The sequence below is a fragment of the Emys orbicularis genome, chromosome 21, assembly GCF_028017835.1.
Source record: "Emys orbicularis isolate rEmyOrb1 chromosome 21, rEmyOrb1.hap1, whole genome shotgun sequence".
In the NCBI taxonomy this organism is placed as follows: Eukaryota; Metazoa; Chordata; order Testudines; family Emydidae; genus Emys; species Emys orbicularis.
This window is the reverse complement of record NC_088703.1, coordinates 9030627-9051334: the sequence shown is the minus strand read 5'-3', so window position 1 is coordinate 9051334 and position 20708 is coordinate 9030627. Positions and strand designations below refer to the sequence as shown.

General features: G+C 51.3%; 1 protein-coding gene across 1 annotated transcript; it reads left to right on the top strand.

Moving 5' to 3' along the window:
* The first annotated feature begins 16479 nt into the window (after nt 1-16479).
* Nucleotides 16480-18312, top strand: LOC135892883 (zinc finger protein ZFP2-like). Its single transcript, XM_065420652.1, has one exon. The coding sequence runs from the start codon at nt 16480-16482 to the stop codon at nt 18310-18312; it is 1833 nt and encodes a 610-aa protein (XP_065276724.1).
* Nucleotides 18313-20708: the final 2396 nt, after the last annotated feature.

Below are 20708 nucleotides of genomic sequence, written 5' to 3'. Positions count from 1 at the left end.
AGAAGCTTTTGATAAGCCTCATGCAGGTTCTGGGGTGGCTGTGGAGGCGGTATGTGCTACTCAGCTTCCCGGGTTCATCAATCATTTCCCTGGAGCCCAGGGAGATGACTGATGAACTTGGGAAGCTGAATAGCACATACCGCCTCCTCAGGCACCCTGGAACCTGCATAGGGCATAATAAATCAAAAACTTCTCCCCCAAATCCCGCAACCGGGGGTTCGGTGGCCACGGCAGCACCAGGGGAGGCTGAGCCTGCCCTGGCCTATTATATCCACCATCCATGGCTGGCTGTCTTTCTGATTCCCTTAGTAACATTACTACAGAATTCCTCAGTATCTTCATTGATGCATTGCTCAATCACATATTCCTCACTTTTGCTTCTTAAGAATTTCCAAATTGCCTATTTAGTGGGGATATTATCCTTGCCTTCAGTATTTCCTTGATCTATAATTAATGTCAGGAAGTGGTCACCACCCAGGCCTTCCTCTCTATACATTTCCCTGCTGCATTCACTTGCTATGTTGCTAGAAGTTCTTCACAGTTCCAGACATGAGAAACTTCTGTCTACCGTATTGAACGTGGTAGGTACTCCATCATTTAATGTCACTAAGTTATTCTCTTCAAGGAATTTCTGTAAATATTTTCCACTGTTACCATTTTCCTTACTTCCCCGCAATCCGCTGTGACTACTCAGATCAGCACACATAATGAACGGGCATGTGACATCTGTAATCAATTCTTTCAGGTCCATAGCCTAGTTTCCTGCATGGGCTATTGTGACACCCATGGGGTACAACCTGGACTGTGGGTCTGCTGTGTCCCCTTTTACTTTCTGGATCAGGGTACCTCTCATACTGCTCTGCTAGTGACAAACAACCCCTTCAGGCTTCACTCTCACACAGCTATTAGCATGTGAAGGCCAAAGTTACATGCAGGCTCTCACAGCCTCTCATGAACTATACTCAGGAAGACACCAACAAATCCTCCCAGCCACAGCCTTACACCCCAGAAATGTACCATCTTACATTGTTCAAGACCTTCCCTTGAACAATGCACGCTCATTAATTAGTTTGCCACTTCATCAAAGGATAGTGGACATGCACCAGCCTTTGCAATCTGAGCAGATTCCCCAAGAACTTTAAACAAACCTGCTAGTAAGGATAAAACATAAAAATACGTTTATTAACTGCAGAAAGATAGATTTTAAGTGATTATAAGTGTTAGGCACAAAGGTCAGAGATAGTTACCTTAAAAACATAAAAAGTAAACATGGTTTCTAAATCCTAAACTTTTAGTCTAAGCAAGAGTTGAATTGAACAGCTTTTCTCACCCTAACAGATGGTACAAGCAGGTTACAGTTCCTCAATACACAGACTGGAGTCCCTTTCCAGTCTGGGACCACTCTTCCCCAGTTCAAAGTCTTTATCTGACAGACATCTTCCAGGTGTTGATTTGGGAGGGGGAGAAAGGCCAAGTGATGATGTCACTTCCACTCTGTGACACAGGACCAGAAAGGGTTACACAACTAGCAAGCTAATTGATGAAATTCAGCATTTAGAGACATGTTAGAGAAGACTATAAATGGTAATTAGGGCATTCCTTATAAATAATTAACAGCCATGTTACATGAACTAAGGCTTTGAAATGCAAACCTGTATTGTTAGAGAATTAGAGGTAATACTAATTGTATGTGTTTATTTATGCCTTGTTAATGTTAACCATGTAAACAGACATTTCCTAGCTATTGATTCAGAGATTAAAAGCTTAAGCTTCATTCAGGGGAAGTTTGAGTCGTAAGATTGAGGTCTCCCGTCCCATCTGGACCACCCTGAGATTGAATATTTGGTCATTGGACTTATAACCTGATGAACTGATTCTTAAAAGGACTCACTGCAACCCTAAAGCTCACCATCTCTACTATGACACTGACCTAAGGACTCTATTCAAGTCTGCATATATAATGATCTTTTAACCAATACTCTCTCTCTCTCTTTTCTTTTTTAATAAATCTTAGTTAAGAAGAATTGGCTGTAAGTGTGTATTAGGGTAAGATCTGAAATATTCATTGACCTGGGAGGTAATGCGTCTGATCCTGGTGGAAGCGCACAGCTGGGTTGCTTTAAAGGAACTGTATTTTTGCCTTCTGGGTAACCAGTAAAGCATTGTGGAAGCTGTTTTTATTGCTGGCAATAACCATCAGTATTTAATTGCTGACAATAACCATCAGTTTTGGGGATTCTCTGCCCCATTCTTTGCAATTTGCCCTAATTGAGCAATCTCAGTGTGACTCCCCTGGGACCCCAGTCACACTCTCTTTTACACTTCTCCAGCTTGCTGGAAAAATCTTTGCTGTGAAGTGGGGATCAGGCAGTCCCATTGGTCAAGCAGTCTCCATTGCATATGTGCCTTTTCTAAGGGGTCTCTGGGATAGTGGATTCTTTTTTTGAGGGATGCTGATGATACATTAACGCTGTCTGGCTATTGATGGTTCCTCCTTTGTTGTCACTGAAAGGCTGGTTGTGGGTGCTCCCAACTTCACAACCTATTTCAGTAACACATATAGAAATACTTTATAACTTCACAGACCATGCTAATTCATACAATCCAACAGGATATTAATGTTCAACAAATCAAGACTTTTAAAATGATACCTCACGAGGTTTACTTTGTAGAAAACATATTGTAATCATATCACCATGGTGAATATGGAGGTTCCAGGGTGCTACTTTGAGGTACAGAATGTCACACAAATCCAATTATCATGGGGGGAGGGATAGGTCAGTGGTTTGCGTATTGGCCTGCTAAACCAAGGGTTGTGAGTTTAATCCTTGAGGGGGCCACCTAGGGATCTGGGGCAAAATCAATTCTTGGTCCTGCTAGTGAAGGCAGGGGGCTGGACTCAATAATCTTTCAGGGTCCCTTCCAGTTCTATGAGATAGGTATATCTCCATATATATATATATATTCATACTAAGATAAACACTTATTTTCTGCTGATTATTAACTGATCAATTATCAATTATATTTGGGGATAGATTCACAAGGAATTTCGGTGTGGCACTGCTCAGGAAGGGGATTCTTTCACTCGCTCATATTGAAGCTGTTCCAGTGTGGATAAACAATGGAAAACACATTGGGCTAGAGAGAAAACAAGCATAAGAATGACTGTGTACCCTAGTGGTTGGTACACTCATCGGGGAGGTGGGAGACCTGGGATCCAGACACTCTGCTCCGATGACTTTTTAAATTATTTCTCCACCATGGTACAACTTCAATAGGAGCGATTGGGGGCTTTTCCCCACATAAGGGTATCCTCAAGCTCAGTGATTACAATACCCATGTGGAGGGTGGCAGATCCTAATTCTCCTTTCCCCTCTCAGGTGGAAAGGGGAGTTGAACTGGGGATCTCCCATGCCTTAGGTGAGTACCCTAGCCACTGGGCTAAAAGTCACAAGCAAGGGCCTCTGCCCCCCTCCCCGTAGTTGTTTTGTGTTAGCTCGGCTATAAGGGCCCAATCTGGTAGGCAAGCTCCGAGCATGCTTACCAGATCAAGCCCCCAGCTAGTTAAGCAGAGAAACTCCTATTTTCCCAGTTCATGCATCGCTCTGGGACTTAGGCATCCAGATACCTGGCGTGGAGCTGCAGTGCGCAGGCTCAGAAGCAGGAACATAGGTACCTAGGGAATTTTTACTGGAAAAATTCAGGCGCCAGGTGAGTTAAGGCACCTTCAGGGTTCAGGAGCAGCTGAGCAGAGGTTTGGTGACTCTCAGTGTGGCCTGATTCTGGGATTTAGTCGCCTAAAGTTGCAATTAGGCGCCTACGTCCCTTTGTGAATCCGGCCCACACTGATTATCAGTCTTCTTTTCTAAGATTGGCTATTGCTGCCAATTACTGAAGAATATTGATGAATATTCTTCATTCCTAGTTATTGGTTACTATGGATTACTGTTTGCTTACTACCAATTCTGATCAGTTATTATTATTAATACTGATATCTACAGCTAACTATTATTGCTATCCAGTTATAGATTACTATGCTAATTGCTTTTTGATTATTGTTTACTAGCAATTATTTTGATCAGTAATTAAACGATTACTGTTTTTTTGTTACTGATTGCTGATTATTTATATTGATCACTGCTATTATAACCTAGTAATGATCAATTATTGATTGTTCACTAATAAGCTGGATTACTGATTAGTGATTATTATAACTGACTATTAAAATGATTGCTTGCTGATTACTGTGATGTAATACTGATTATTGTAATTGATTATTACTATTACTGATTATTGATTGCTATGATGGATGATTGATTACTCCTGACTCTAGTTGATAATGGTTACTATTATCAGTTACTAAGTGCTCTGATGGGGCACATCACTGATTACTCAGGTTAATTATTGATTGTTGTTGATTGCTGGTTGATTAGATAGTGGCTGATTCTTGATGATTAATTGATTATTGATGGCTATTATAAATTGCTGTGACAGGGCGTTGATTACCGATGGCTCGAATTGATTACTACGGATGGCTGATTGCTGTAACGTACAGCAGATTATTGGTGACCTATAAAGGATTGGTTACTGATAGGGGCTGTTAGTGGTTGGTGACTGATTGCTGGGGATTGGCCGCTGGGGTTGTTAGCGGTTGGTGATGGGTTCCTGATTGTTGGGAACTGGCCATTGGGGCTGTTAGCGGTTGGTGATCGGTTACTGATTGTTGGGGACTGGCCGTTGGGGCTGTCAGTGATCGGTTGTCGGTTACTGATTGTTGGGGACTGGCCGTTGGGGCTGTCAGTGATCGGTTGTCGGTTACTGATTGTTGGGGACTGGCCGTTGGGGCTGTCAGTGATCGGTTGTCGGTTACTGATTGTTGGAGACTGGCTGTTGGGGCTGTTACAGTTGGTGATCACTTACTGATTGCTGGGGACTGGCCGTTGGGGCTGTTAGTGATCGGTTGTCGGTTACTGATTGTTGGGGACTGGCCGTTGGGGCTGTCAGTGATCGGTTGTCGGTTACTGATTGTTGGGGACTGGCCGTTGGGATTGTCAGTGATCGGTTGTCGGTTACTGATCGTTGGGGACTGGCCGTTGGGGCTGTCAGTGATCGGTTGTCGGTTACTGATTGTTGGGGACTGGCTGTTGGGGCTGTTACAGTTGATGATCACTTACTGATTGCTGGGGACGGGCTGTTAGTGATCGGTTAGTGATGGTTGGGGACTGGCCGTTGGGGCTGTTAGCAGTTGGTTGTCAGTTACTGATTGCTGGGGACTGGCAGTTGGGGCTGTTAGTGATCGGTTAGTGATGGTTGGGGACTGGCCGTTGGGGCTGTTAGCAGTTGGTTGTCAGTTACTGATTGCTGAGGACTGGCCGTTGGGGCTCTTACTGGTTTACGATTGGTTACTGATGGTTGGGTACTGGCCGTTGGGGCTGTCAGTGATCGGTTGTCAGTTACTGATTGTTGGAGACTGGCTGTTGGGGCTGTTACAGTTGGTGATCACTTACTGATTGCTGGGGACTGGCCGTTGGGGCTGTTAGTGATCGGTTGTCGGTTACTGATTGTTGGGGACTGGCTGTTGGGGCTGTCAGTGATCGGTTGTCGGTTACTGATTGTTGGGGACTGGCCGTTGGGGCTGTCAGTGATCGGTTGTCGGTTACTGATCGTTGGGGACTGGCCATTGGGGCTGTCAGTGATCGGTTGTCAGTTACTGATTGTTGGAGACTGGCTGTTGGGGCTGTTACAGTTGATGATCACTTACTGATTGCTGGGGACGGGCTGTTAGTGATCGGTTAGTGATGGTTGGGGACTGGCCGTTGGGGCTGTTAGCAGTTGGTTGTCAGTTACTGATTGCTGGGGACTGGCAGTTGGGGCTGTTAGTGATCGGTTAGTGATGGTTGGGGACTGGCCGTTGGGGCTGTTAGCAGTTGGTTGTCAGTTACTGATTGCTGAGGACTGGCCGTTGGGGCTCTTACTGGTTTACGATTGGTTACTGATGGTTGGGGACTGGCCATTGGGACTGTTAGCGGTTGGTTATCAGTTACTGATTGCTGGGGACTGGCCGTTGGGGCTGTTAGTGATGGTTGGGGACTGGCCGTTGGGGCTGTTAGCAGTTGGTTGTCAGTTACTGATTGCTGAGGACTGGCCGTTGGGGCTCTTATTGGTTTACGATTGGTTACTGATGGTTGGGGACTGGCCATTGGGGCTGTTAGCGGTTGGTTATCAGTTACTGATTGCTGGGGACTGGCCGTTGGGGCTGTTAGTGATGGTTGGGGACTGGCCGTTGGGGCTGTTAGCAGTTGGTTGTCAGTTACTGATTGCTGAGGACTGGCCGTTGGGGCTCTTATTGGTTTACGATTGGTTACTGATGGTTGGGGACTGGCCATTGGGGCTGTTAGCGGTTGGTGGTCGGTTACTGGTAGGGTGACCAGACGTCCCGCTATTTCGGGGTTTGTCCCGCGTCCCGCCCAATCTTTGATCGGGACGCAATTTGCCCCGATATCCACGGGCAGGGCCGACTCGGCTTCCGGCGGGCACCCCCCCATGTGTGCCGATATTTTCTTTCCCTCATCTGGTCACCCTAGCTACTGGTGATCAGTGGCCGTTTATCGGCACCAGACATTGATTATCACCAGCTGGGCACCGATTATCGATTAGTCGCGGTGCAGCCGCGGACGGGGGGGTGATCAGGCTCCTGCCGCCCGCCCGCTTAGGCTCACTGCCCAGCCCAGGGACGGGGGGTTGTTACTGCGCATGTGCACAGCCGTCCCCCAGCAAGTGGAGCTCCGCTCTCACACGCAGAACGAATGGGGGCCCAAGCTCCGGCCATCTCCCTGGCGCCGGAAGCGGGGCTGCCCCTAGTCACGTGGGCACGGGTGCTGAAGCTCGGAAGTGTTGCTGGGGGGAAGGACTGGTTGGACGGTCGGCGGAGCGGGGGAGACGTTTTGCTGAGACACTGGCCGGATGTGAAGGGTAGAGGGGAGCGAGCTGGTGGTGGTGGCCCGGTGAGTTCCCCACTGCCCCCGGAGATAAACACCCCTCCCCGGGAGAGAATGGGCCCGTCCGCGCCCCATGCGCACAGCGGGGCGGGCGAGACCATTTGTGCGCCCGGGGAGGATGGGGGAGACCAGGGTGAGGATGGGCTTGCGGATGGGGGAGACCATTATGTGGGGGGGATGGAGGGGGATTATGATGTGTTGAGGGTGATTGGGGCGGGGAGTGGATGGAGATGGGGGATACTATTGTGTGCACCCCGAGGGGGGGATGTGGCTGCAGATGGGGGGAGACCACTGTGCATGGGGGGACAGGAAGGGGATGTGGGGAGACCACCTTATGTACCCTATGTGGATGGGGTAGCAGATGGGGGATAGTAATGTGCGGGGGGGGCAGGGAGGAGATGGGGGAGACCATTGGGTGACCCCCATGGAGTGGGCGTGGATGGGGCGGGAAGACCAGTGTGGATGTGCCCTGTGGGGAGTCCTAGATCCCAAGGTAGAAGGGACCCTTCCCGTAAGCTACCACGGCCCAGAGAACTGCCCCACACTGATCCCCGGAGCAGAGATCTTACAAAAACATCCTGTCCGGGTTCAGAAATGGTAAGTGATGAAGAATCTGCCACGACCCCGGTTACCTACCTACTTCCAATGATTCGTCACCTTCCCCATTGTACATTTACACCTTATTTCCAGGCTGAATTTGTCTGGCTTCAGCTTCCAGCCATTGAGTCATGTTCAAGCTTTCTCTCCTAGATTGAAGAGCCTGTTGTTAAATATTCCCCATGTAGGTTCCCATTTTAAAACAAAACAAAAGTCCTTGAGCCCACTCTTCTCTCAATTCCTTTCCTCCAATTCCATCCGAGACCCTCTCGAATCCGGCTTCCACTCCCAACACTACATTGAGGCAGCTCTCACCAAAATCTCCAGTGACCTGTCTCTAGCCAAATCTCAAGAGTCACTGCTCCATCCTCATCCTTCTTCAGCGAGCCACCGACCTTTGATGCAGTTGACCATGCTATTTTTCTTGCAATCTAGTCCTACTTGGGCTTCTGTGACTCTGTCCTCTCCTAGTTCTCCTCCTACCTCTCTAATCACTCCTTCAGCATGTCCTTCGGAGAATCCTCCTCACCCCCCCTCCCACTTCTGTAGGGTGTGACAAATGTGGGAATTTTGCTAATATCGGTATGATTCATATGTGTGCCTCAGTTTCTCTTTGTGTTTTGCATTACTGTGCATGGAATGTAAAGGGTTAAAAAGAGCAGTAGACATGACATAAGACATTGGGTCAGGTAATTATTGTCTGGGATGGTATCAATGGGTTGTTAAAGGACTGGCTGAAACCAATCCAAAATTAGTGGAGGATCCTGAAAAACAATGGAAACCTGAATAGCAGGGACTTTCATGCCTAGCAACCAACAGCCAAAAGGAAGGAAGCAGACCAAAGAAAGACCCTGAGCTGGAGAACAAAGGGGGAGGTATCAGGTGGCTATGTTAAGAGCTGGTCTTTGGAGAGAGACAGACACTGTCATCTGAGACGGACAGACAGAGCCAAAATGGATTCTAGCAGCTTGGCTGGGTGGAGCCCTGGCCTTGGCCAGTCTGAATTCTGTCTTCACCTTTGCTTCTCTGTGTTAACCTAAGGACTGCCCTGCTGTGTTCCAGTTGGCTAATAAACCCTGCTCTGTTTTGAAAGGGCTGCCTGGTGTCATTGAAAATCCTTGATGAGGTGCCTTGATCCCGGGAGAGGGCAAAAAGTCTCTGAACAGGACTCTGTCTCAGTGAGACTTGCTGGCAGAGCTCACAGGGTGAAGAAGGCAGGCTGGAGCCCAGAGGCTCAGGCTCTGAGGCTTTGAGGCTGTGTAACCTACCCTTAAGGAAGAATGAGACCTCTTGGGGGTCTGGCACACTGATGGGGTTCCTCCAAGGAGCTGTTCAAAATCTGAGGTATAACACAGATCCCATGGGCCTGGGACAGTTGGTGGTAGAGGTGGGATGCTGAATACACCAATAATATTTTGCAGTAAGTGACTTGCAGCAGTCAAAACAAGATTAGTCAAAAGAAAAGGCAAGACAGTGGTGTATATTCACCTCCCTAAGAAGAGCCGTGTACGGAAAGAGGGTTAAATGTTGGGAACTTAAACAAGGCCCAGCTCATTGCATGGCTGGAGAAGGGTGATCGAGCCAGGGTCCAGGCCCAGCCGGAGTCCTGAGAGAGTCTGAGGGCAACAGAGGCAGTAGCAGGGTGTCCTCACGACCTGACTCCCCATCGCCAGAGTTGGAACAGTGGAAGTTGGAGCTGGAAGTGAGGAAGCTTCAGCTAAAGGAACAGACACTTAAAGGACCATGAAAGAGAGTGAGCTGATTGATAGAAACAGTAAAAACATGAGGAGGAGCAGCACCAGCATGAACTGGCTAGGGAGAAGTGAAGGAGCACAAGTTCCCAGAGGGGGGTAGGTGGGGAGAGACCATGGGAAGCCAGTTCCGCAAGGAGTCTAGATACCAAATTGCCCCAGTTTATGGGGAAGTGGGATATAGATGCCATTGAGAATGCTTGCAATTTGAACCTGGTTGACCCTGTGGACTGGCTTCACTGTCTGACCCTGTTGTTTGGTCCCAAGCTATAAGAGGCATATAGCCAGATGGATGGAGTTGACACTGGGGGCTTTGTTGCTTACATTTGAATCGACACCTGAAGCTTCTAGGAAAAGGTTTCAGTGTGTGCAAAAGATCCAGGGTGTGATGTGTTTGGAAGCCACTACCCTGATGGGAGAATCTCTCTACAAATGGGGTAAAAAGGTGCAGGCATCAAAAAAGATATTAGAATTGGAAAAAGTGCAGAGAAGGGCATCAAAAATGATGAGGGGTATGGAACAACTTCCATATGAGGAGAGATTAAAAAGACGGACTGTTCAGCTTAGAACAGACGATTAATGGGGGTAATGACAGAGGTCTATAAAATCATGAAGGGTGTGAAGGAAGTGTTATTTCCCCCTTCACATAACACAAGGACCAGGGGTCTCCTGATGAAATTAAAAGGCAGCAGGTTTAAAACAAACATAAGGAAGTACTTCTTCACACAACGCACAGTCAGTCTGTGCAACTCGTCGCCAAGGGATGTTGTGAAGGCCAAAAATATAACTGGGTTCAGAAAAAGAATTGGAGAAGTTGATGGAGGGTATGTCTATCAAGATGGTCCGGGACACAACCCCATGCTCTGGGTGTCCCTAAACCTCTCACTTCCAGAAGCCTGGACTGGACGACAGAGGACAAATCACTCTAATTGCCCTGTTCTGTTCATTCCCTCTAAAGCCTCTGGCAGTGACCATTGTCAGAAAACAGGATACTGGGCTAGACGGACCATTGATCTGACCCAGTAGGGCTGTTCTTACATCACTACGCTGGAGAATTTATATAACCTATTGGGTTGAAACAATTCCATGGGATCTGTCCCCATGAGCTTAAAATGTGGTCAGTGAACATGAAGCCTAAGGTGCTTGTAGCGCAGGCCAACTGGGTGATGAATTTGTGGGTGATAGGGCCCGGTGTTGAGAACACTAAGACCCAGGTTGGGTACCCAAAAGGGGTCGGGGGGTCACACAGTTGCCCCAGAAGTGGGATTTGAGTTAACCCAAACCAAGGGAGACAGCTGATGTGGGTTGAGCATCTCTAAGAGATCCCAAAGACCTGTGGTGTAATATCTGTGGATATTGCCCAAGGCTTGAAGAAATGAGGTTTAAACAGGACTCTTGAAGGGTTAACTTGGTGAAAGCCATCCTTCCCAAGCCTGTGTGCCCCCCCGATGAGGGAGACCTGTGTGTGTGTGTGTGTGTGTGCGCGCGCTGTATGCCCTGGGGATAGGGGAGACCATTATCTGTGAATGTACCCTATGGGGGAGATGGGAGAGACCATTGTGTGTGCTCTATGGCATGGGGATGGGAGAGACCATTTTGTGAATGCACCAGATGGGGGTGATCAGTGTGTGTGCTCTATGCCGTGGGGATGGGGGAGTCCATTGTCTGTAAATGTACCCAATGGGGGAGATGGGGGGAGACCAGTGTGTGTGTGTGTGCTCTATGGGGAGGATGGGGGAAATCATTGTGTCTGTGCCCCCTATCGGGGGTGGGGTGGGAGAGACCATTTTGTGTGTGTGTGCGCGCGCGCCCCCTATGTGGGGGCATGGGATGAGGATGGGGGAGACCACAGTGTGCACCCTCTGAGAAGGAAGAAACCACTGTGTGCACCCTATGGGGGGGTGGATCAGCCTTCTGTGCATTGGGGCAGAGTCAGTGTCAACCTGTGAATTGCTTCAGGCACCTCATATCACTGTTTTCAATGTCAGTGCTGCAGGTCAGTTGCCTGCCCATCAGGGTGACCGCCTGCGCCCCTCAGCTCAGCGGGTATAGCTAGCTGGCGCGGCGCTGGTGGCTGAATGGAGGCTCTCTTGTTGCTACAATCATGATCCTGGCTTGCAGGGAGATTGGCCCAAACCGACCTGTCGGGGTGACTTGTGTCCAGTAGGGGCATCCATGGGGCCTTAGGCGCCAGTTTAACTGAACCGGTTTGCAGTGGTAGTGCTGATGTGCAGAAACATGCAGTTCAGACAGACACGTCCCTTACTCGAGGATTTATTCGAGGATACTCTATATTCTAGTAGACAGGTGAGGATAGAAGTTGATAAATACAGGTAGGAACCAAAGAGAAACAGTCAAACAAAAGAGTCCTATCCAATTACACCACATGAAAGCAGAGGGCTAAATATTGACAAATTTGATAAGAGCTTGTATACAAATGCAAGAAATCTAAATATGAAGATGGGTGAACTTGGGTGCCTCATATTAAATGAGGATACTGATAAAATACACATCACAGAAAAGGTGGTGGAAAGATGATGATCAATGGGCCACAGGAATACCAGGGTAAAAAATATGTAAGGATGACAGAGTAGGCCATGCTGGTGGGGGAAGTGGTAGAATATGTGAAAGAAAGCAAAGAGTCAAATATAGAAAAAAATCTTAAATTAATCAAACAGTACCATAGAATCTGTATGGATAGACATTCCATGCTTGACTAATAACAGTAGGAATATGCACCTGACCACCTGACCGAGATGGTGAAGGTGATTGAGAAATGCTGAGGGAAATTAGAGAATCTACAGAAACAGAAAACTCAGTAATAATGGGGGATTTCAGTTATCCCCATATTGACTGTGTACACGTCCACTCAGAATGGGATGCACAGATAAAGTTTCTAGACACCATGAATGACTGCTTCTTGGAGCAGTTAGTCCTGGAACCCACCAGAGGAGAGGCAATTCTTGATTTAGTCCTAAGTGGTGCACAGGATCTGGTCCAAGAGGTGAATATAGCTGAACCACTTGGTAATGGCCACCAGAGTGTAATTGAATTTCACATCCTTGTAGGGGGGGGAATACCAAAGAAACCTATGCCATAGTATTTAACTGCAAAAAGGGGAACGACACAAAAATGAAGAGGCTTGTTAAACAGAAATTAAAAGGAACAATCACAAGAGTAACATGCTTGCAAGCTGCATGGAAACTTTTTTACAAATCCCATAATAGGGGCTTAAACTATATGTATACCCCAAATAATAGTTTAAAGAGAGAGAACAGTAAGGGGACCAAAAATGCCACCATGGCTAAACAACAGAGTAAAAGAGGGAGTTAGAGGCAACAAAGATGTCTTTAAAAATTGGAAGTCAAATCCTATTGAGGAAAATAGAAAGGAGCATAAACTCTGGCAAGTTGAGTGTAAAAGTATAATGAGGCAGGCCAAAAAAGAATTTGAAGAACAACTAACAAAAGACAGGTTTCAGAGTAGCAGCCGTGTTAGTCTGTATCCGCAAAAATAACAGGAGTACTTGTGGCACCTTAGAGACTAACACATTTATTAGAGCATAAGCTTTCGTGGGCTACAACCCGAAGAAGTGGGTTGTAGCCCACGAAAGCTTATGCTCTAATAAATTTGTTAGTCTCTAAGGTGCCACAAGTACTCCTGTTATTTTAACAAAAGACAGCAACTAACAACAAAAAAGAAATTGTAAGTACATCAGAAGCAGGAAGCCTGCCAAACAATCATTGGGGCTTCCGGATGATCAAGGTGCTAAAGGAGTATTCAAGGAAATAGAGGTTGTTGTGGAGGAGCTAAATGAATTCTTTGCATCGGTCTTCACAGCAGAGGATGTGAGGGAGATTCCCACACCTGAGTCATTCTTTTTAGGTGAAAAATCTGAAGAACTGTCCCAGATTGAGGTGTTGATAGAAGAAGTTTTGGAACAAATTGATAAATTACCATCTCTTCCTGAGAACTTACTATTGTTTATTCAACCAAGAGTTCTGAAGAAACTCAAATATGAAATTGCAGAAATATTAACTGTGGTATGTAACCTATCGCTTAAATCAGCCTACCAAGTGACTGGAGGATACCCAATGTAATCCTAATTTTTTTTTAAAGGCTCCAGAGGCGATCCTGGCAATTATAGGCTGGTAAGCCCGACTTCAGTACCAGACACATTGGTTGAAACTATAGTAAAGAACAGAATTATCAGACTCGGAGATTGGGAAGTGTCAGCACAGCTTTTGTAAAGGGAAATCATGCCTCACCAAACTATTAGAATTCTTTGAGGGAGTCAACAAACATGTGCTTGTGGCTGATCCAGTGGATATTGTGTACTTGGACTTTCAGAAAGCCTTTGCTAAGGTCGCTCAGCAAAGGCTCTTAAGCAAAGTAAGCAGTTCTGGGACTGGTGGTAAGATCATCTTATGGATCAGTAACTGGTTAAAAGATGGGAAACAAAGGGTAGGAATAAATGGTCAGTTTTCACAGTGGAGAGAGATAAATAGCAGATCTGTACTGGGACCAGTGCTGTTCAACATATTCGTAAATGATCTGGAAAAAGGGGTAAGCAGTGACGTGGTAAAGATTCCAGATGATACAAAATTACTCAAGATAATTAAGTCCAAAGCTGACTGCAAAGAGTTACAAAGGGATCTCACAAAATGAGGTGACCGGGCAACAAAATGGCAGATGAAATTCAGTGTTGATAAATGCAAAGTAATACACATTGTAAAACTCAATCCTGACAATATATACAAAATGATGAGGTCTAAACTAGCTGTTACCACTCAAGAAAGAGCTCTTAGAATCATTGTGGATAGTTCTCTGAAAACATCCGCTCAATGTATAGCAGCAGTCAAAAAAGCTGACAATGTTATAAATCATTAGGAAAGGATAGGTAATAAGACAGAAAATATCATAATGCCTCTGTATAAATCCATGGTACGCCCACACCTTGAATACTGCATGCAGTTCTGATTGCCTCATTTCAAAAAAGATATTTTAGAATTGGTACAGAGAAGGGTAACAAAAATGATTAGACGTATGCAACAGCTTCCATATTAGGGGATATTAAAAAAACTGGGAATGTTCAGCTTAGAAACGAGGCAACTAAGGGGAGATGCAATAGAAGTCTATAAAATCATGAATGGTGTGAAGAAAGTGAATGGGCAAGTGTTATTTACCCCTTCACATAGCACAAGAACTAGGGGTCATCCAATGAAATTAATAGGCAGCAGGTTTAAAACAAACATAGGGAAGTATTTCTTCAAGCAATGCACAGTCAGCCTCTGGAACTCATTGCCAGGGGATGTTATGAAGGCCAAAAGTATAACTGGGTTCAAAAATAAATTAGAGAAGCTTGATGGAGGATAGGCCCATCAATGGCTATTAGCCAACATGGGCAGGGATGCAATCCCATGCTCAGAGTGTCCCTAAACCTCTGATTGCCATAAGCTGGGAGTGGACGACAGGGGATGGATCACTCAAGAATTGCCCTGTTCTGTTCATTCCCTCTGGGGCACCTGGCATTGGCCACTGTCGGAGGGCAGGATACTGGGCTAGATGGACCTTTGGTCGGACCCAGCATGGCCGTTTTTATGGTTAAACAGGCACAACTCTGCATGGAGACAGTCCCTTGTTGTCTGTCCTGGTGCTGCTGAGGAGGCCGCGGAGGCGATGGTTGGGACAGGGGTGACGCAGGTCCATACTGTCATGCTTGGTGTCATGTGAACTGAGCCTGGCCCTGAAATGCTTTAGCAGGATCCTTTCCTGCTGCTGCAGGACCTTTCCGGGGGTGTGGGTGCCCCCAGATAGAGGGATGCAGCCCCCCCCCCAAGCTCCTGAGCCAGTGCGTGTGGGAGGAGTGGCATCGGATCGTGCCCTGCGCAGGGCGTCGGGTATCTTTGGCCTGTCCCTCAGTGAGTGAGCTGTGAACGTCCTGGCCTCTGCTGGTGAGGGCCAGCTCCTCTGCACTGGCCAGGTGTAGTCATGGCAGGACCTTGGGGCTCCTCTCTGGGAGGCAGAGTCTTGGCCCCCCACACCTTTTCCCCCTCCCCTCCCTCCTCGAATGCAGAAGGTCGCTCTGCCTCCGGCAGCCTTGGGTGTGGGTCCCGCAGGCTCCCTGCCAGGGAGTGATGTGCTGCCTTGGGCGGCAGGCTCAGCCATCCGGCAGGGGGTTATCATGCTGGGTGAGCTCATTGGATCCTGCCTGGTCCACGCAGCAGGACAGCTCCTTGCTGCCTCCTCCTCCCCCCGTCTCCCCCCCAAGAGAGTCGCTGAGGCTGATGGGTCCCACCAGAGTGAGCCTGGACACAGACTGCCCCTACGGCCGAGGCCTCCAGTCATCCAGGACAGAGTGCTAATTCCTGGTGCAGTGACCCTGTCCTGAGCCCTGTCCTGTCCTGGATACTTCCTCTAGGGGACCATGGGGTGGGGCCCGCCTCACACATGGGGGAGGGGAGGAGTGGGGGCAGGGGAACCCAGGAGCCCCTGGGGAGGGAGAGCATCCCAGAGGGAGCATTATGTGGATGTGAGCCACATGTCATCCTGACCATGCCCTGAATCCCCTCCTGTCCTGCTCCTTGTTCTCCACTCCCATCCCTGTCTCTGCTCGCCTAGCTCTCGCCCACCTAGATTTGGTTTTCACCCTCCCGTCCCTGGAACAGTTGTGCCCGTGTCTGAGCTACTCCACTCGCCCAAAGGGGTGGTAGGACATCATGTGTGGGAACGGCATAGACCCGGGTAATGGCCGATTTGGGATGGGGGAAGGGCCATACCCTGTACCCTCCCCTCCCTCCATCATTCACCATGCACTTCCCTCCCGTCCATGTGTCCGGCTGGTGCGGGTGCTGCCCCTGTTCCCTCTCTGCCTCTGGTGAGCTGATTAGCATGGTAACTGCTGCAGGTGAGCCATGGAAAAGCCCTTTCTCACTGGGATAGGTGCCTGGAGATTGGGCAGGGAGCTGGGCGGAGGGAGGTGGGGGCAGAGGGGGAGGCAGGCCTGGGCGAGTAGTGCTAGGGCAGGAGTAGTGGGCCTTGCCAGTGTGAAGGTGGCTGTGCCAGGCTCTTAATTCTCCGTCCTGCTCTCTTGCAGAGGATCCTGCCTGGAACGGGGGCTGGCACCCACAATCATGGAGGATGATCCGGCTTCTCCTGCCAGCAAGGCCCCGTCCCCGCTGAGCTGTATCCGGATGGTCCAGGCGGGCTGGTCGGAGAAGGAAGATGGGGCCTGGGAGCGGAGCGGAAGCGTGCGGGATTCAGCGATGGTGGGGAGCTCTCCAGGGCGACCCGGGAGTTCTCCCCCTCTTTGCCCTGCCACCCCCCAGGACACTGATGGGACAGGACAGAACCAGAACGGGGGAGAAGAGGAGGTGGTGTCCCCTCTGTGCCAGGAGCCCCTCCAGTCCCCGGCTCCAGGGGAGCCACAGCCCCGCAGGCCGTTCCGGCGGAAGCACCGGCTGTACATGAAGCTGGCCCCTGGCAAGGTTACTGTGTCCCCAAGCCAGGACAGGGGGCAGCCAGCCACTGCCGAGGAGCCAGGGCCCTCCCAGGGCAAAAGGCTACGGCTGCTGCGAGGCCAAGCCAGCAACTTCCGGAGGAAGAAAAGACCCTTGGAGAATGGCCAGGAGGCAGGGCCTGGCAACGTGGGGCCCTCCCTCCCACTCCGCCAGTGCAGTGGGGAGGAGGGGCAGGACCCGGCACCAGAGGGGGAGGAGGCGGCGCAGGGCTTGGCATTGAAGCGGGAGGAGGAGGAGGGGCAGGGCCTGGCAATGAAGCGGGAGGAGGAGCAAGACCAGGGCCTGGCACTGGAGTGGGGGGAGGAGGAGAAGAGGTTCGGCTCCCCCAGGTTGGCTGGGCCTGGCACCGCCCGCCCCAAGCCGGACTTCGTGCAGCTGATCGATGAGCACGGGATCTACTCCACGGCCAAGCTGGTGCTGGGCAGCGCGGCGGGCGAGCTGGACGAGGGGGTGGTGCTGCCTCCACACCTGAGGCGGGCAGGCCCCCAGCTGGAGATCCGGGAGGTGATCGTGGACGACAAGCCCTTCGCGTGCAGCGTGTGCGAGAAGACCTTCAAGCGGGCCTGGGAGCTGTTCAGCCATGAGGTGGTGCACAACGAGGAGCGGCCCTTCCACTGCGACCTCTGCGAGGCCTCCTTCAAGCGCCACTCGGACTTCAAGAGCCACCGGCTGGTGCACACCGAGGAGCGGCCCTTCCACTGCGAGATGTGCGGCAAGAAGTTCAAGCGCTCGTCCAACCTCCAGGAGCACCGGCGCATTCACACCGGCGAGCGCCCCTACCAGTGCGCCTGCTGCGACAAGAGCTTCAAGACGCCCTACGAGCTGCAGCGCCACATGCTCACCCACTGCACCGAGAAGCCCTTCAAATGCGGCGACTGCGGGAAGGACTTCCCCACCTCCAACTCGCTGCTGCTGCATCAGCGCCAGCACTGCGACGACAAGCCCCACGTCTGCGGCGTCTGCGGCAAGAAGTTCACCTACGGTCACAGCCTCAAGGTGCACGAGCGGGTTCACACCGGCGACCGGCCCTTCGTCTGCCCCATTTGCGGCAAGGGCTTCAAGCAGTCCAACGCCCTCTCCTCGCACGAGCGGGTGCACACTGGCGAGCGCCCCTTCGTCTGCAAGACCTGCGGCAAAGCCTTCAAGCAGTCATCCTACCTGGTGATCCACGAGCGCTCGCACACGGGCGAGCGGCCCTACAAGTGCGAGGTGTGCCAGAAGGCCTTCGCCCGGCCCTCGCTGCTGCTGCAGCACCACCGGGTGCATAGCGAGGAGCGCCCCTACAAGTGCAGCTTCTGCGACAAGTTCTTCAAGGACCTGGCCTACCTGACGGTGCACGAGAAGGTGCACACGGGCGAGACCCCCTACAAGTGCAGCGTCTGCGACAAGGGCTTTGCCCACCCCTCCAACCTGCTGCAGCACCAGCGTGTGCACCGCGACGGCTGACCCGGCTCCTGCTCCAGCATGCCCCGCCGGGGAGTGCGGCCCAGGCTGCATGCAGCTCCCAGTGGGTGCCACTCTAGCTGGGCCCATGGAGGCTACATCTCCCAACGTGCACTGCAGTCCGTCGTGCATCAGGGTGAAGCAGTGCATGCTGGGAGGAGCAGTCCAGCCAGGCCACACCCTCACACTATAAGGGGCACTGAAAGCTCCTATGTGCGCATCGGGTGTGGGCTATAGGTCTGCGGAGGGCTGGGTTGCCCTGGCCTGAGTCGCTGCTTGGCTCCAGGGCCCCGTGGCCCTTCTCTGGGCACTCCCTGGAGCTCGGGGAAAGGGAGGAATGGTTGGCTCCTCAGCGAGGGGTTTGCTCCGTGCCTGTCATGCAGGGGGCCAGACTGTCTCCTCTGTGCTCCCCAGCTAGAAAGGGGTTTGTGAGCCCCACCTCTGTGCCATTGCCCCATGGCAGCCTCCCGACAGGGTCAACACACAGACTGGGCACAGCCAGGGTGGCCCCTTGGGGCTGCTCCATCAGCATCCCTGTGACCCAGGCTTCCTCTCTTTGGATAGCATGGTCCCTGCCAGGGGGTCGCAAGCTGGCAACTCCCCGTGTAGCTGGGAGGGGCTTTCTGGGCTCCTGGGTGAGCCCCAGGGGGATGGGAAAGCAGGTTCCTTCTCGGTCAGTGACAGGGCTCCCAGCTGTCTCCAGCTGAGCGGAGCTTCTGCTCGCTGTACCCCACTGCACTGAGGGCTGGGGAGTCAAGCCCCCGTCCACCCAGTTTTGGATGCTGGGTTGCTTTCCTGTGGGAACTGAACCCACAGGGTGAGGGCTGGGCCACAGCCCCTCCTCGCGTCTGGCACCCCCAGCCCGTGGGCGCTGGGATGTGCACGTGACCGAGTCACACCCGTCGCTCCACAGACAGAAGCGGAGGTAACGAGATCAGCTCAAACCTTTTCCCCTCTCTTGGTGTCGTAGTAAGAAAACAACTTACACCACATCCAGATCGGGCTCTCTGAGCCTGCGCTAAGTGTGCACGCGCCAGAATGGCGTACAATGTGAATTACAGCCCAGAGCCACTTCGCTGCTAGCTGGTGCCAGGCCCACTCCCATGGGCTGTCTGCTTTGCTGGGCTGGAGAGCTCCCTTGGGGACTGGAGAGTCCGTGTGGGGGAGTTCTCAGCTCTGGGTGGGTGTTGGGTCTGACCCTTCTCCATGCTCGGGTTAAATAGGTGTCAACAGAAAGTCTGGATTCCCCCCCCCCCCCCGCCCGCCCTCGCTGCGAGTGGACGGATCTCGCTCCCTACCCGATGCCTGGCCACTCATAGGAGCTGCCAGGAACAGTGGGACTGGCGGCCTGCATTTCCCTCTCACAGTAAGTCAGGGAGGGGAGGGGGTGAAGGGCAGAAGGGGCTCCTCTAAATATCATCCAGAAGCACCAGCACACAAGCGATGGGTGCACCCCAATTTCCCTTCTGAGACAAGAAGCTACAAAGGGGGGTTGAATGAGCCCTCCCTTGCCAGGCTGGTTCCTGGCCCCTCTGCCCTGGGAAGGCAGGGGTTAAACATGCCTGCTGTGCCAGACTGCAGAGATGTGCAGCCAGTGGGAGTTCAGGGGGCCCTGCTAGCCGAGCTGAGAGCCTGGCCCCTGGGTGACCCACACGAGAGCTATGGGGCGGCTGGCGCTGGGCCCTACGAGTCCAGCACACCAGCTCGTTCTCGTGGGATCATGCACTGCCTTTGGTTACGGAGCGCCCGGGCCGCCCGTGGACAGGACCTCACCTGGGGAGTGCTTTCGTGTGCTAGCACCAGTCCCAGGGAGTGTCACCCTGCTGGAGCTCCGGTAACAGGTGTTCCCGTCTGCGCTGAGTTACACCGGGCATCGTGTCGGTCACCTCGGCCCCTCCAGCTCCTGTCCTGGCAGGACCCAATTTGCTAGTGAGGACGAGATTCAGTTGCAGCCGTTGGGTGCTGCTGGCCCCTGAGTGTGGACCCAGAGCCAGCGGGCCTGGCTGTGTGTGGAGTAGGCAGCAGGATGTGTCCCCACCACCGCTGTTGCTTGTGCAGGTGTGCTTGCTGCAGTCACACCTTTATGTGCACGTGTACCCACTGTGTGGGGCGTGAGGATAAATGCCTGCTACTGCTACAGCTAAGGGACTGCCTCCTTCAGTTCCAACTCTAGCTGTCTGGGGTTTGGCACAGTAGGGCCGGGGTCAAATCCTGCTGGTGAGTCTGGTGAGTTTCCCAGCTGTGGCTGAGCTCCCCTGTGCTAGTGCTGAGGGAATGTAGATGGGGCTGTGGGGGCCTTGCCCTTGTGTCACACAGCCCTGTTCTCGGAAGTTAGGAGATATGGAGCCAGTTCCTCAAATGGCCAGTCCTCCTGCAGGGGCAGCACGGATCGGCCCCCT